The sequence below is a fragment of the Vicia villosa genome, unplaced genomic scaffold (assembly GCF_029867415.1).
Source record: "Vicia villosa cultivar HV-30 ecotype Madison, WI unplaced genomic scaffold, Vvil1.0 ctg.000253F_1_1, whole genome shotgun sequence".
Classification (NCBI taxonomy): Eukaryota; Viridiplantae; Streptophyta; class Magnoliopsida; order Fabales; family Fabaceae; genus Vicia; species Vicia villosa.
The window spans coordinates 486429-501866 of record NW_026705106.1 but is presented as its reverse complement, the minus strand read 5'-3'; the positions used below and the strand labels follow the sequence as shown (position 1 = coordinate 501866).

The 15438-nt window shown below is 35.3% G+C and overlaps 2 protein-coding genes across 2 annotated transcripts; both read left to right on the top strand.

The window, feature by feature from the left end:
* Positions 1-1659: 1659 nt before the first annotated feature.
* On the top strand, positions 1660-2145 carry LOC131626011 (secreted RxLR effector protein 161-like). Its single transcript, XM_058896837.1, has one exon. It carries the CDS (start codon positions 1660-1662, stop codon positions 2143-2145), a length of 486 nt encoding a protein of 161 aa, XP_058752820.1.
* Positions 2146-2822: 677 nt separating this feature from the next.
* LOC131626010 (uncharacterized) lies at positions 2823-4758 on the top strand. Its single transcript, XM_058896836.1, has 3 exons — positions 2823-2891; positions 3018-4284; positions 4370-4758. Exons 1-3 carry the CDS (start codon positions 2823-2825, stop codon positions 4756-4758), a joined length of 1725 nt encoding a protein of 574 aa, XP_058752819.1.
* Positions 4759-15438: the final 10680 nt, after the last annotated feature.

Here is a 15438-nt window from a genome sequence, read left to right as displayed (position 1 = left end):
TGATCAGCATCAGTCAACTATGTGATCAAGGATTCAATGTCATATTCACCAAAGATGAAGGTGTAGCCACAAATGGAGAAAATGAGGAAGTCATGAAGGGATTCAGATCCAAAGACAACTGCTACTTGTGGGAGCAAAAAACCTCTAGTTATTCCACTGTGTGCTATATGGAAAAAGAAGAAAAAGAGGTTAAATTGTGGCATCAAATACTTAGACATCTACATATAAGAGGGATGAAGAAGATCATATCTAAGGAAGCTGTGAGGGGAATACCAAAGCTACAAATTGATGAAGGAAAAGTATGTGGAGAATGTCACGTTGGCAAACAAACCAAGATGTCACATCCAAAGATCAAACATCTTACCACTTCCAAGATTCTGGAATTGTTACATATGGATTTGATGGGACTAATGCAGGTAGAGAGTCTTGGTGGGAAGAAGTATGCCTATGTGGTAATTCATGATTACTCTAGATACACCTGGATAAGCTTCATCAGAGAAAAATTAGATGTGTTTGAGGTGTTCAAAGACCTATGTACAAGACTTCAAAGAGAGAAGGAAAGTGGTGTGGTCAGAATCAGGAGTAATCATGGGAAGGAGTTTGAGAATGCCAAATTTGCTTAATTCTGCTCTTCTGAAGGAATCAGTCATGAATTTTCCTCACCTATCACTCCTCAACAAAATGGAGTAGTGGAAAGGAAAAACAGGACTATTCAAGAATCTGCCAAAGCTATGATCCATGCAAAGAGGCTACCTATGTACTTTTGGGCTGAAGCAATGAATATAGCTTGCTATGTTCATAACAGAGTAACATTGAGGAAAGGAACTTCTTCCACACTGTATGAAATATGAAAAGGAAGGAAACCTACTGTGAAGTACTTTCATGTATTTGGAAGTAAGTGCTATATCTTTTTATATTGTGAGCAAAGAAGGAAAATGGACCCCAAAAGTGATGAAGGTATATTCCTGAAATACTCCACACCTAGCAGAGCATATAGAGTATTCAACTCCAGAACACAAGTCTTGATGGAATCCGTCAATGTTATTGTTAATGACCAACATGAAAACTTCAATGTCACAGAGGATATTGGAACATTCTTTGAAACTCAAGCTGAAAGATCAGTCAAAATTGAAGACCTCAATGATTCTCCTCCAGAATCTGAATCTGAAGCACCCAACAAATGACCCTCTATTAGAATTCAGAAAGATCATCCCAAAGAAGTTATCTTAGGAGATCCCAGCATGGTATAATGACTAGATATAAAGAGATCATTGCCAACTCATGCTTTGTATCCAAAATTGAACCAAAAAATGTGAAGGAAGCTCTGACTGATGAGTTTTTGATCAGTGCCATGCAAGATGAACTGGAACAGTTCAAAAGAAATGAAGTATGGGAATTGGTCCCTAGACCTGAATGAACAAACATTATTGGTACCAAGTGGATATACAAGAACAAGTCTGATGAAAAGGGAGTTAGAACTAGAAATAAAGCAAGGTTGGTGGCTCAAGGCTACACTCAAGTTGATAGGGTAGATTTTAATGGATCTTTTGCACCTGTTACAAGACTTAAATCAATAAGATTACTCTTAGGAGTAGCCTGCATTTGAAGTTCAAGTTATTCCAGATGGATGTAAAAGTGCCTTTCTGAATGGGTACTTGAATGAGGAAGTGTATATGGAACAACCTAAAGGCTTTGTTGATCCAAATCTTCCTAACCAATAATGTTAGTCACAAAAGAACACCTGCACCTACTCATTTAAAGTTATCTAAAGATGAAGGTGGCACTAGTGTTGACCAGAGTCTGTATAGGAGCATGATTGGAAATCTGCTATATCTAACAACTAGCAGACCAGATATTGCTTTTGTAGTTGGAGTATGTGCTAGATATCAAGTAGAATCCAAAGTAAGTCACATAAATCAGGTCAAGAGGATTCTCAAATATGTGAATGGAACTTGTGATTATGGTATATTGTATTCTCATGGGTGTGAACCTATCCTATCTGGGTATTGTGATGCTGATTGGGCTGGAAGTGCTGATGATAGAAAAAGCACATCTAGAGGATGTATCTTCTTGGGAAACAATCTCATATCATGGTTCAACAAGAAGCAAAATTGTGTCTCTTTATCTACTGCTGAAGCTGAGTAAATAGCAGCTGGTAGCAGCTGTTCCCAACTGGTTTGGATGAAGCAAATGTTGACTGAATTCAATATCACACAGAATGTCATGACATTGTATTGTGACAATATCAGTGCCATCAACATATCCAAGAATCCTATTCAGCATAGCAGAACCAAACATATTGATATTAGACATCATTCATAAGAGAGCTTGTAGAAGACAAAGTGATTAGCTTAGAGCATGTATCCGCTGAATTATAAGTAGTTGGCATTTTCATAAAGGCTCTAGATGCTACTCAATTTGAGAACTTGAGGGGAAAGTTAGGAATATGTATCTATGAGGAATTATAGCAATTAAAGGTGTTGGGGAATAATGTTTTGGACAATTTAAATAAACATTTTGTATCGTGGCTGCTATTTGGACAAACCCTTAAGTTCCCTCCTATTTCTCAATTCTTTCAATCTCAACTCCACGGTCACTCTCTCTCTATCAAGAACCTCCATCACTCTCTGAACTGTTTCATCTCCCTCACTCTCATCAACATCCATCCAACAAAGTTTCATAACTTCTAAAAGATTCTGAAAATGTCTCAACCTTCAGAACCTTTTTCTCCCCAGAAGACGTCCCCCATCTCCGCTCCTGATTCAAGTCCAAGAAATGAACATGTCAACCCTAATCACGTTCTTGTTGTTGCTCCCCTAAAAATGGTGACTACTGAAGATCTTGATGTGAAGAAGGCTCACACCCCACATGCAAGAAGATCTAAAGAGAATGTTCGTGGTAAGGGAACTAACCCTTCATCTTCTACACCGCATGAATAGTTGACTAAGAAAGGATTTGAGTATGTTCACAATGCGATTGCAAAGATTGTTACTAGGATCTTGCATGAACAACATCAGGTTCTTGGAATAACCGTTCCTTTGCAATCTGTTATTTCTAAAACCCCCCAGAACCCTGAACTCAATGAAGATACCATAGGGAAGAATACTGATGATGATGTTCACACAACTGGTGGTGATGCTCACATGGTTGATGATGATGTACACATTCCCAATGATGATGTACAAATGACTGAGGAGGAAGAGGATGATGTTGGAGTTCAAAAGAATAATGATAATGCTGATGTTACTCCGGATGTCACTAACAACACTGAAGATGGACCTGATGCTGATGCATGTATAAATGTTGTCAATCTTGATGATTTGTCTGATAGTGATTTGGTGGCCAATGTGAACCCTAGCATAGCAAAACGCCTCATGACAAGAAGAGGGAAGAAGGTTGTTAATCAAAGTCCTCCCAAGAGGGAAGTTGTCCTTAAAAGCACCTCTGGCCCTATGAAGAGGAAAGTTCCAAAGAGTACCTCAACTGGACCCATCAAAAGTAAAGATGTGTCCCAAAGTACCCCTATTGGACCTGTTAAGAGTAAGGTTGTGCCTAAGAGCACCTCTGTTGGCCCTACCAAATCCTGGAGCAAGGTTGTTCCCAAGAAAATGAAGGCTCAAGTTATTGCAGAATCAGATTCTGATGTTGCTATGGATTATCAAGACACTCCATTGAAGAAGAAACCAACCACTAGCAAGCTTGCTGCTAGTGTGCCTGAGGTACCTATTGATAGTGTCTCTTTTCACTATCCTTCTAGTGCCAACAGGTGGAAGTATGTGTACCAGAAGAGGCTGGCCTTGGAGAGGGAGTTGGTTCAGAATACCCTTAAGTGTAAGGAGATCAAGGACCTGATTAATGAAGTTGGGTTAATAAAGATTGTAACTCATTTCTCTAAGTGTTATGAGATGCTGGTGAAGGAGTTTATTGTGAATCTATTAGAAGACTGTGCTGATAGAAAGTCAAAAGATTTTAGGAAAGTGTATGTGAGAGGAAAGTGTGTCACATTCTCCTCAACTATTATAAACAACTATCTAGGAAGATCTGATGAAGCTCAACCTGAGCTGGAGGTGTCTGACAACAAAGTATGTGAGGTTATCACTACTGAGCAGGTGAAAAGCTGGCCCCTGAAGGGAAAATTTTTTGCAAGCAAGCTCAACATAAAGTATGCCATGCTACACAAGATTGGAGATGCTAACTGGCTTCCCACAAACCACAAGTCAATCGTTGCTACTATCCTGGGAAAATTTATATATGCAGTTGGAACCAAGACAAGGTTTGACTATGGTACTTACATCTTTGATCAGACTATTAAGCATGCAGGCAGTTTTAGTGTAAAAAGGTCCTATTGCCTTCCCATCTATTATATCAGGTATCATTTTGAATCAGTATCCTAACATTTTAAATGAAAATGACTCTGTCTGCAAGAGAGAAAGTACCATGTCTTTCCACTACAAGCTGTTTCAAGGAACCCATGTTCCAGACATTGTCATGACTTCTGCTGAGACATCCAAGGGAACCTCAAAGAAAATCTGCAAGGAACTGGATGCCAGGAAGGTGGCTCTGGAGAAGATGATAAGCACATTGGAGATGGATGAGAATGATACTTTTGTTGATGCTGCAGAGACAGAAGGACAAGCTGAACAGGAAAATGGAAGTGATTCTGATGACGAGAAGGAAGAAGAAGAGGTCAGTTTAGCTGATGGCACAAATAAGGAAATTGATGATGATAGCTCTAGTGGCTCTGAGTCTGATGACTAGAGTATTTCTGGTCTTTTTAATGGTGATTTTTAATATTTTTGTTGAATTTTGATCTGGTCTGTACTTAATATGGATATCTAGTTGCTTTGGCAACTTTTACGGCCAAAAAGGGGGAGTGAAATGTCACCCTAGAACAGATGAACAACTTTTCTTGATTAAGTTGTATGGATATCTAGCTATTTCTGAAGTTCTGAAGTTCCCTCTGATGTGATATTGTAGCTAACGAATGCTAATTAGCTATGTGTTCTGATTGGTTGGTATTATAGCTAATGATGTGTAGTGTAGATGTGTGTTATGATTGGTAGATGTGTGGTAGTGTATTAGCTATCCTACATGATGAAGTTGTATGATGTTTTTTTTGCTGCATGTGATCTCTGATATGGTGACAGGTTGTTTTAGCCAAAAATTTGCCAAAGGGGGAGTTTGTAGATTTTTGTGATTGGCTGCATTTTATGGTAAAACATAGGTCTGTGTTTAGATGTCTTGACTATGTCATGACATGCTTGTGTAGTGTACTACAGGATTTGTGTGCTTAGCTAATACAGAGTTTTACTGGATGTCATGCTGAATGTTGTGACATCAGTATCTGGACAGAATGGGTTGTTATGTTTTCTGTTATGTTTCCTTATTTAACTCAGGCTATATTTTAGGAAACCATCTATTCAGTGTTGATTATATAATAATAAGAGACCACGCCTATGGCCTATATTGTAGCACCCTGAAACTGTGGAAATTAAGTTAACTTGGTTAACTCTAATTTATATACTTTAGGCCCAATGCCCAGAATCTACCTATGAGAAGATTGCTAATCCTACTTGCAGAGGCAGAGATTTTTAAGTGAAGAATTCTGTGTTTTGTGAACTGAGTTTTTACGTGTGTTTCTGTCTTAGTGTTTTCTTGTAATCCAAGCAATAATCACTTTAATGATTGTATTGGAATAGGGTGTTTAAGTTGTAATTGGTTGTGTCACTCTAAGCTTTTAAGCACGAGTATTGTGTCTCTTGATTGAAGCTTTTCAGCAAGATCAAGATTTGTTTGAAGTGGGTCTTCAAGTTGAATTTATTTGTGTTTGCTTGTTTGTTATCACTGCTGTGATTGAGGGGGAGTGAGTAGGAACTCAGGTCTAGAATTAGATTGGTATTGCATTGGGTAGGTCTTAAATGAGGAGAGTAAACTGGTTGTTTAGCTCTGAATTAATACTACTTATAGTGGATTTCCTCCCTAACTTGGTAGCCCCCAGAGTAGGTGTTGTTGTACACCGAACTGGGTAGACAATTCCCTGTGTTCTTTACTATTTTTATTTACTTACTGCTAAAAAGTAATAATTTGTTCGGTAGTGGATGTCATAACATCCGATATGACATCGATTGTCTGTTACTAGAATTTTCACTATTGATTTTATAAATTTTTTGACGTTCTTTAAAATCTAGGTATATTCTACCTGTCATGTCTATATTTTAGACCTAGATTAATAAGCCGTTGTTACGTCTCGCCTATTTTTTAGGATTGGATTGAATGGTTAAACAATTGGATTTTGTTGTGTGTGGAATGAGAAACAATTGGATGGTTTCAAGAGAAATAATTGGATGGTTTCAAGAGAAATAATATGGGTTGATTTATTTTAATATAGAAATTTTATGCCTTCAAATATGAAAGATATATTTCAAAATTATAATTTGTAAATTCTAGTGCTTTGAAATATATTTAAAATCGTGTTTATACTCATATCATATTCTTGAGTTTATTGAAATTAGGGGTGGCAAAACGGGCCGCCCGCCCCGCCCGCCGCCCGCCCCGCCTTATGCCCGCCAAAAAACGAGTGGGGGCGGGCATGCCCGCCAAGTAAAATGGGCATAAAAGTCATGCCCACCCCGCCAAGATGGCGGGTTGGCGGGCGGCGGGCTTACCCGCCTATTTTTATTTATATTTTTTTAATAGATTAATAGGCTTTTCTTATCTTTTAATTAAACTTTTCACTTATTTTTTAAAACAATTTTTTATAAAAGCAACTTTTTAACAAATTTACTTAAAAAAATATTACATATATTTATAAATAAATGTATAAAATAAACCATCAAGAATTAAAATTACTAGAATTAACTAAAAAAAGAGTGAATTTTGGAGGAGAGGCGGGTTTTGGCGGGCGGCGGGCTTTGGCGAGGCGGGTATGGCGGGCGGCGGGTTTTTGCGGTGCGAGCTTTAGCGAGCGGCGGGCCTAAAATCCCAACCCAACCCGCCATTTTTTGGCGGGTGGCGGGTCGGCCCGGCGGTCCACGACCCGTTTTGCCACCCCTAATTGAAATTATATATGTTTCCTAATTATTTACGTGTCACTCATAAAATATTATAATTATTTTGTAATAGGCAATTTAAATTGTATCATCCCTAAATTATATCAATTTATAATTAAATTCTTATATGTTATATAACGATTTACTTTTTATTTATGAATTGATTTTGAGATGATTATATAATGTTCTAAAAGTCATCAAAGGTCAATGACTCTGCATATAGGAGTGAATGTCACATTCTCTGAGGTTAGCTGTAATAAGGAGAAATTATTTTTCAATAATGTCCACTCCTTTTGAAAGAATATAAAAAGTGCATTTATGTAAAATTGTTAATTTTCCAAAATATTTTGAATTAAAAACACCTGATTTATTGTCATAAATTGATTTCTTGTTATATACTCAAATAAATAAAAAAATCTAGTTTTATGAGTATATTAAAATCTTATTATTTTGAGAGTTTTATTCTGGAAAATTAATTAATCACTATTAATTTGTATAATTGTAATCTCACCTATCGTGGATACAATTATACACATTTTCCTATTTTGAGTAAAATATAATTATTTTTATTTGTATGATTGTAACTAACCTTTCACGTATACAATTGTAGAAATCTTGTGTGATAAAATAATTAGATTTATTTTAATTATAATAAATATTATATTGATAATGATTATATCCTATCGGTGTATTATTATTAGTATAATTTATTTTGTTCAATGTACTTGTTATTTATGATTATGTAAATTATGATTTGAGTAGTCTATCGGTATTAGAATTTTCGGTGATGTAATATTTGTACATTGTTGTTATATTTCTTATTATGGAAACTATTATTTAATAACTAAGAAATTATTTTAAAGACATGTAATACTTTAAGAAATTAAATAATTTATTGTTAAATTTTTTTAATTATTATAATTTATTTCAATTCTCTATGTATTATGTAAGTGATTGACATACCCTATCGGTGTGACATTACTTGACATGATCAGTTGTGATAAAGAAAATAGTTGAGTATTTGTATAAATATGTTAAAACTCTTACATTAATAATTCAACTATTTTTCTCTATCAAGTGGGAGAATTTAACATGTCAATTATATAGAAATAAGAAATAAATATTAATTATTTAATATAATTTTATTTTATTGAGACTTATATTGAGGATAGTGTAGTCTTATGTTATTGATGGAAATTTATGACTACTTGTGTTATATCTTCAATATTAATTGAATTAAATTTTCATATCTTTCCGCTACATAGAACATAATATGTTTCTCAAATGTGTATAGTTATATTTGTAGCATTTGAGTTTTGAGTGAGTTATTAAGATATTGTATATAATCTTATATTTAAAATTATAGAGATTTGATGTCACCCAAATGATGGTAAATCTTTTATATGATCATAGTGTTTCATGTGAAATTATATCTATAATGATATATTTTGTTTACGTGCAAAATATGTGGTTGAGTTTGTTAAATTTTAATGATGATATACTGTACAACCACTTATAAGTGTAGTTTTGTACTAAAAATAAAATTAGTACCCCATTGTATAATCAGAGTATTTAATACTAGTGGGCTCTGATAAATGTATATCCATTTTTTTATGTTGGATTATGGGAGTATATGTGTACACAATCATATAACCTGAAAAATTTAGATTATTATTCTCATATGGTCATACATTCTTGCGTGCACTGTAAATATATCATATCTTCAAAATATACTCTAAGAGGTCCTATTCTATTATACTGAGATAAATATTATTCTCTTAATCTCAGGAAACATCATTTGATGTTTAGGTCGCTATTGAAAAGACACAATAATTCTTTGGCATGCAATAATATTGTGTTACTCTATCTTCAATAGTCCACTTTTGTCAGGTCATAAGATGAAAGTACAAGTAAATATCAATACTCCTATCGAGTATGATATTGTATTATGAATGTACTTATGATAAAATGTAATTACTCTCGTAATAGGATAAGCCTATATGTAATTACTATTCGTAGACCTATGTGGATATTCTATGACCTATAATTTAAAACTCATTAGTATAATCACTACCCAAAGACTTATACACATGAGTAAGTCTTATGATATTTTGGGTTAGTGAGAGTCTATTATTAGCATATTCATATGCTTGGGCAATTCTATATACCATATTTCTCTTGACTTAAATATTTTATTCTAAATTCATCATTGTTTAAATAAATGCGGGTCTTTAATATGTATGATTTGTTTTCCCTATCGGATACAATTTCTGCACTGTTGAAGCTTACTTATCTTTTTGATTGATTAGTGTTTTGACCATTATTGATATTCTAATATTGAAATTAATATTAAAATAATTAATTAGTGTCATCCAAGTGGGAGATTGTGTGATTAATTATTTTAATTAATCAAATATGGATTGACACATTTAATTATTAGTAAATTATATTATGGTCAATTGATATTAAACACTAATTATATATGAATTATTTGATTGGGTTTTGTGCCTAAATGGACCGTGATGGGTTGGACCATTCAGTTAAGCCCAATGAGAGGTTCCTTCCCTCAGCCGTTTAGTTATTTAAGAGTTTCCCCATTAGACGATTAATATACTGTGAAAACCCTAGACGACAAGGAGGATAGTAATCCTCTCATATCACCTTTTTAACGGCATTCTCTCAAATCCTACAAGGTACACCATTCCTATCATTGTTGATTATTATTTAATATAACAATATACTGTTAATTTGTATCTATTTGAATTTGTTAAATCCATCACTTCTTTCATTTGTTCAACACTATTTCCATCATCACCATTTGTTTCCTTGAAGCAAGTGCAAACACATTCAAGTTCCAAGATCTGAGTTTATTTCTCAGAAGTTTCGTGCTCTAATCTGAAGATTATTCATGATCATCAAGATCTAAGGAGGAAAGCAGCTTGTAGAGTTGTCTTTGTTTTGATCCAAGATTCGTTTCAGATAAGTATTCAAAACTTTCTGAGCATGCTAGAAACACGTATTAGGGCATTTGCATCTGGAAGCTCCTTCCACCGGGAGGCTGGGTGATTAGAACCACATGTATGAGGTGGTTGACTGTTGCATATGTTTGATCTTACAAACACTACTAGAAAATTCGCTTTTAGTGACCGATTTAGTGACCAAAATATTTCGGTCAGTGTAATGACTGAATTAGCCACCAAAATATGATATTCATGAGCCAATTTTAAGAGGTCATTAAATCAATCACTAAAATAAATCAGCCACCGATTTAGAGACCAAAATTTAGTGACCGAAATTTTGATCACTGTAGTGACCAAATTAGCCACCAAAATTTGATATTCATGAGCCAATTTTAAGAGGTCACTAAATCGGTCACAAATTTTTTTATATACATTTTAATTTATATATAAAAATTAGAGACTGAAATTTCGGTCACTAATATTTTTTGTTTTCTTTTTCTATTTTTAATCCTCTTTATTATGTTATTATTTCCTTTCCATTTTTTATTAAGATTTTAATTCTCTTTCAATTTTTAATTTTTACTAAATTTTCATATTTTTTATTGTTTTAGCATATAACATATTTATATAAAACTATATGTATATATGTTTAAATATAAAATATAACAATAGATATGAACTGGTGTAGTGGCAAGTTCTTATTTAAATACACAGAGGTCACAAGTTTGATTCCTAGGAATAACAACTTTTGAATTTATTTTATGAAAAAGAACACTAAAATCGGTCACAAATTTGGTCTCAAAATTTCGGTCACTAAATTCGTCACAAAAGCTTAGCGACTAGCACTTTTCAACCGAAAAATAATGGTCACTAAATCGGTCGCTAAACGTTTTTGTGATCGATTTTTAAGCCTTTTCGGTCTCTAATTCGGTCATTAAAAGCGAAATTTATAATTTCTTTGAATATGCGGTGATTGTTTACGATGCGTTTTGATGTCACGTTCATACTCTATGCTTGAAAATGAACTGAATGATGTGTATGGTGTTGATTCTGGGGAAGTTTTGTTAAGCTACAATTTTAGAGTTGTCTTCGGATAGCATGATATAGGATTCAAATGGAGATATTAGTGGTAGACTCACACTCAGTGGTGAATTCCGAGTCAGACGGTGCCGGTTTTACGTTTTTCTAGAGAATCTCAGAATATCAAGTTGCTGCTTCAAGTGGTCTGATCAAGTTGCTGCTTCTTTAGAGAATCTCAGAATATCTGAAGAGCCAACACCCAGAAGATCTTCTAGACTCAACTCTTCTCATCCAGAAGATGTTATCATTGGAAAGAAGGATGATCCTATCAGAACAAGAGCATTCCTTAAGAACAATGAAGAATGTCAATTTGGTCTAGTATCTCTGATTGAGCCAACTTCTGTTGATCGAGCTCTGGAGGATGCTGACTGGATAATTTCCATGCAAGAAGAACTAAATCAGTTTACAAGGAATGATGTTTGGGATCTAGTTCCAAGACCAAAAGGATTTAACATCATTGGAACTAAGTGTGTCTTCAGAAACAAGCTAAGCGAAAAAGGAGAAGTTGTAAGAAACAAAGCCAGACTGGTTGCTCAGGGCTATAGTCAGCAAGAAGGCATTGACTATACAGAAACCTTTGCACCAGTGGCCAGGCTAGAATCTATTCGTCTTCTAATTTCATTTGCCACTCAGCATAACATCACTATGTATCAGATGGATGTTAAGAGTGTCTTCTTAAATGGTTATATAGATGAGGAAGTATATGTCCACCAACCTCCTGGTTTTGAAGACTCTAAGTCTCCAGAACATGTTTTCAAATTAAATAAATCATTATATGGCTTGAAGCAAGCTCCCAGAGCTTGGTATGAAAGATTAAGTTCTTTCCTTCTGGATAATGGTTTCACTAGAGGACAAGTGGATACAACTCTCTTCTGTAAAACCTTTAAAAGGGATATTTTAATTTGCCAAATTTATGTTGATGATATCATATTTGGAACATCTAATGCTACACTTGGATAGGAGTTTGCTAAGTCTATGCAGGTAGAGTTTGAAATGAGCATGATGGGAGAACTCAAGCATTTCCTTGGGGTCCAGATCAATCAAACTTCTAAAGGAACTTATGTTCATCAAAACAAGTATGTGAAAGAACTTCTGAAGAAGTTTAATCTTTCAGAAAGAAAAGAAGCAAAGACTCCTATGCATCCAATGCGTGTTATAGGTAAGGATGAGGTAAGTAAGAAGGTAGATCAGAAGCTCTACAGAGGTATGATTGGATCTCTTCTATGTCTTACTGTTTCTAGACCTGATATTCTATTCAGTGTATGCATGTGTGCTAGATTCCAATCAGATCCTAGAGAATCTCACTTAACTGATGTTAAAAGAATTCTTAGGTATCTGAAAGGTACAACTAATGTTGGTTTAGTCTACAGAAGATCTGAAGAATACAACTTAGTAGGATTTTGTGATGTTGATTACGCTGGAGATAATGTTGAAAGGAAAAGTACTTCTGGAAGCTGTCAATTTCTAGGAAGTCATCTATTCTCTTGGTACAGCAAGAAGCAAGCCACAATTGCCCTCTCTACAACAGAAGCAGAATATGTTGCTGCCGCTGGATGTAGTACACAGATGCTCTGGATGAAGAGTCAGCTAGAAGATTATCACATATATGAGAGTAACATTCCTATGTTCTATGATAATACTTCTGCTATTTGTTTATCTAAGAATCCTATTTTACATTCCGAAGCTAAACATATTGAGATCAAACATCACTTCATTAGGGACTATGTTTAGAAGGGTGTTCTTTCTTTAAACTTTGTGGATACAGAACATTAGTGGGCTGATATCTTCACAAAACCCCTTGCTGAAGATAGGTTTAAGTTCATTCTGAAGAATATCAGTATGGATTTATGCCCAGAGTGAAAGGATGAGAAGTTCTAACATATGGATTAGATTTGAAATGATTATTTATTTTCTTATCAGATATTCTGAACTTGTTTATCAATTAGATATTCTGATTCTGTTATTACTAACGTTTCATATGTCTAAGTTGATTCAGAATTTATTTTAAAGCAAAAAAGTTGTCACCAGCTATTCCAGATGATGAACACGTGTTCATTCTGAAGGGACAAGCATGCATGCAGTTGATGAGACGCCGCCCTAGGTAACTGTGCAAATCATTTCAAATATCACGTTTTCCCCTAACGTCACTCAACATTAAATGCATTTGATTCAAACTCTGTAATCTCCTTCATTCAGAATCTCATTGCATATTATTTCAAATCTGTGCCTATATAAACGCATCTCTTTATCATTTCATCTCTTTCCATTCATCTTCACTGTTCACTGTTTATGCATTTTTTGCCTTTTCTTCTCTCTCTTCAAAAAACCCTAAAGTTACGAAACCCATAGATCTCAGCAGTGAATCAATGGCTACTTCATCAAATGTCCAACGCAAGGTTTCATCTTCAAGACAAGAACAACAAAAGAAATCTGTAACTGCTCCTTTGAAGACGTGTTTGGTTCCTCAAGATGAACTGGAAGTTCTCTGTGAATCCATGGTTGATTTTGAGAATCTGCAAGCACATGATTTCAAAATCAAAACAGGCATGATGGTTCAAGGATGGGAAAACTACTTTGATCATCTTATTGGACCAGTTTACCCTGCATTGGTTAAGGAATTTTGGATTCATGCTACTGTTACTCCAACTGCCATCATTTCCTTCGTGCTAGGTCATGAAGTAGTTATTTCTTAAAAGCTGATAAGGAAGCTATACAATCTTGATAATACAAGTGGTATAACTGGTGCTCTCCATGGAAGATCTAATTGGGAAAAGATTAATCCTGAACTATTTTCTTCTGATAAAAACTCTCCTCACACCACTGATCTCAAGCCTACCTACAGAGTTTGGGCTAAGATTATTATGGGATCTATGTATCATAGAATATTAACAAACTCTGCAACCTACATTAGTCAAGATCAGCAGGTCATTCTGTACTGCATTGAAAAAGGTATGAGAGTCAATCTTCCTCATATTATGTTTGAACATCTGAAGACTAATGTTGAAGAGTCCAGGGAAGAAAAATGTTTGAAGAATCCCAAGCTGAAGAAGAAAACAATTCCTTTGGGCGGATTGATATCAGACATTCTGACTGAGAGTGGTTTGATTGAGACTCTGAGAGCAGCTGGCTCTAAACATCTGACTGCAGTTTGTCGAAGCATTCTGAATGCTCACACTCTGAGGAGAATGCAGCTTATTGAGAAAGTAACTACAACTCCTCAAGCACCTTTTGATGTTCTGACAAGAAGAAATCCTGTTGTTGATTTCTCTCCTTTGTACAAAGAAGAATTGGCAGAATCTGTTAAGCTATATCTGGAATTCTGTGTTAAAGAAAAATCAGATGTTGATCCTGAATGGATTCGTGGAAGAACTCTTCCATCCTTGGAGGAATTACAGAAAAAGGGTAAGAAAAAGAAACGGAAGAAGTTGGAGAGAAAGGTCACAGAAGAAGGACCTGATGCTAAGAAAGTCAAGAAGCAGAAGAAATCTTCATGTATTGCTATCTCTGATTTTGTACCTATTAATACTAATTCTGAACAAGTATCAACAAAATCCCTAAAATTACCCAGAACTTCTGAACAGTTTCAGAAGCTCATAGAAGATATAGACAATGTAGACACCTCTAGTTTACAGTCTACCTCTGACCTTCCCCCTGAGAAAAGACCACCTCCTTCTGACCTTCCATCCTCTTCCACCACTTCTAAAAGACACCATCCACTACCAACTCTTGACCCCCAACCTCTGAATGTTGTCTTTCCACAAATTCCTTCTGAAAAAAATTTCTCAACCACCTCCATTCCTTCTGCTATCTCACCATTAAATGATCCCTTAACCACCTCCACATCAGATTCTTCATCCTCTCTATCATCTTCTACCACTTCTGTTTTACTATCTAGAGAACCTGAACTCTACTTTGTTCTTAACCCAGACTCTCGAATCACCCATTTCAGAAGCCACCCTCCTGAACCCTCTGTTGATATGTGTTTTGAATTATTAAAGTATAAGGTACGAACAAGGTTAGATGCTCTGAAGGTTTCACATGATGCCAAACTGGATCATGTTGCTACTGGCAAGATTTGGAGAATCGTTGGTAGGGAGATTCATTCTGACTTTCTGAATCTTCAGAAAGAGTGTCTAGCTGCAGCTCCTGGTCCTTCTGGTTACCTTATGGAGTATGATGATGGCAGATACTATCATCCCATCACCAGCTGGAAGCCTCTTGAAGAGAAGGAGTTTATACATGAGCTTGCAGAAGAAGAGAATTCTTTGGCAATGGTTGTATGGAAGCCACATCCATACAAGGTTCTGACTGGAGACTTTCAGTTCTTATTCAACTAGTTAAGGGAGCAT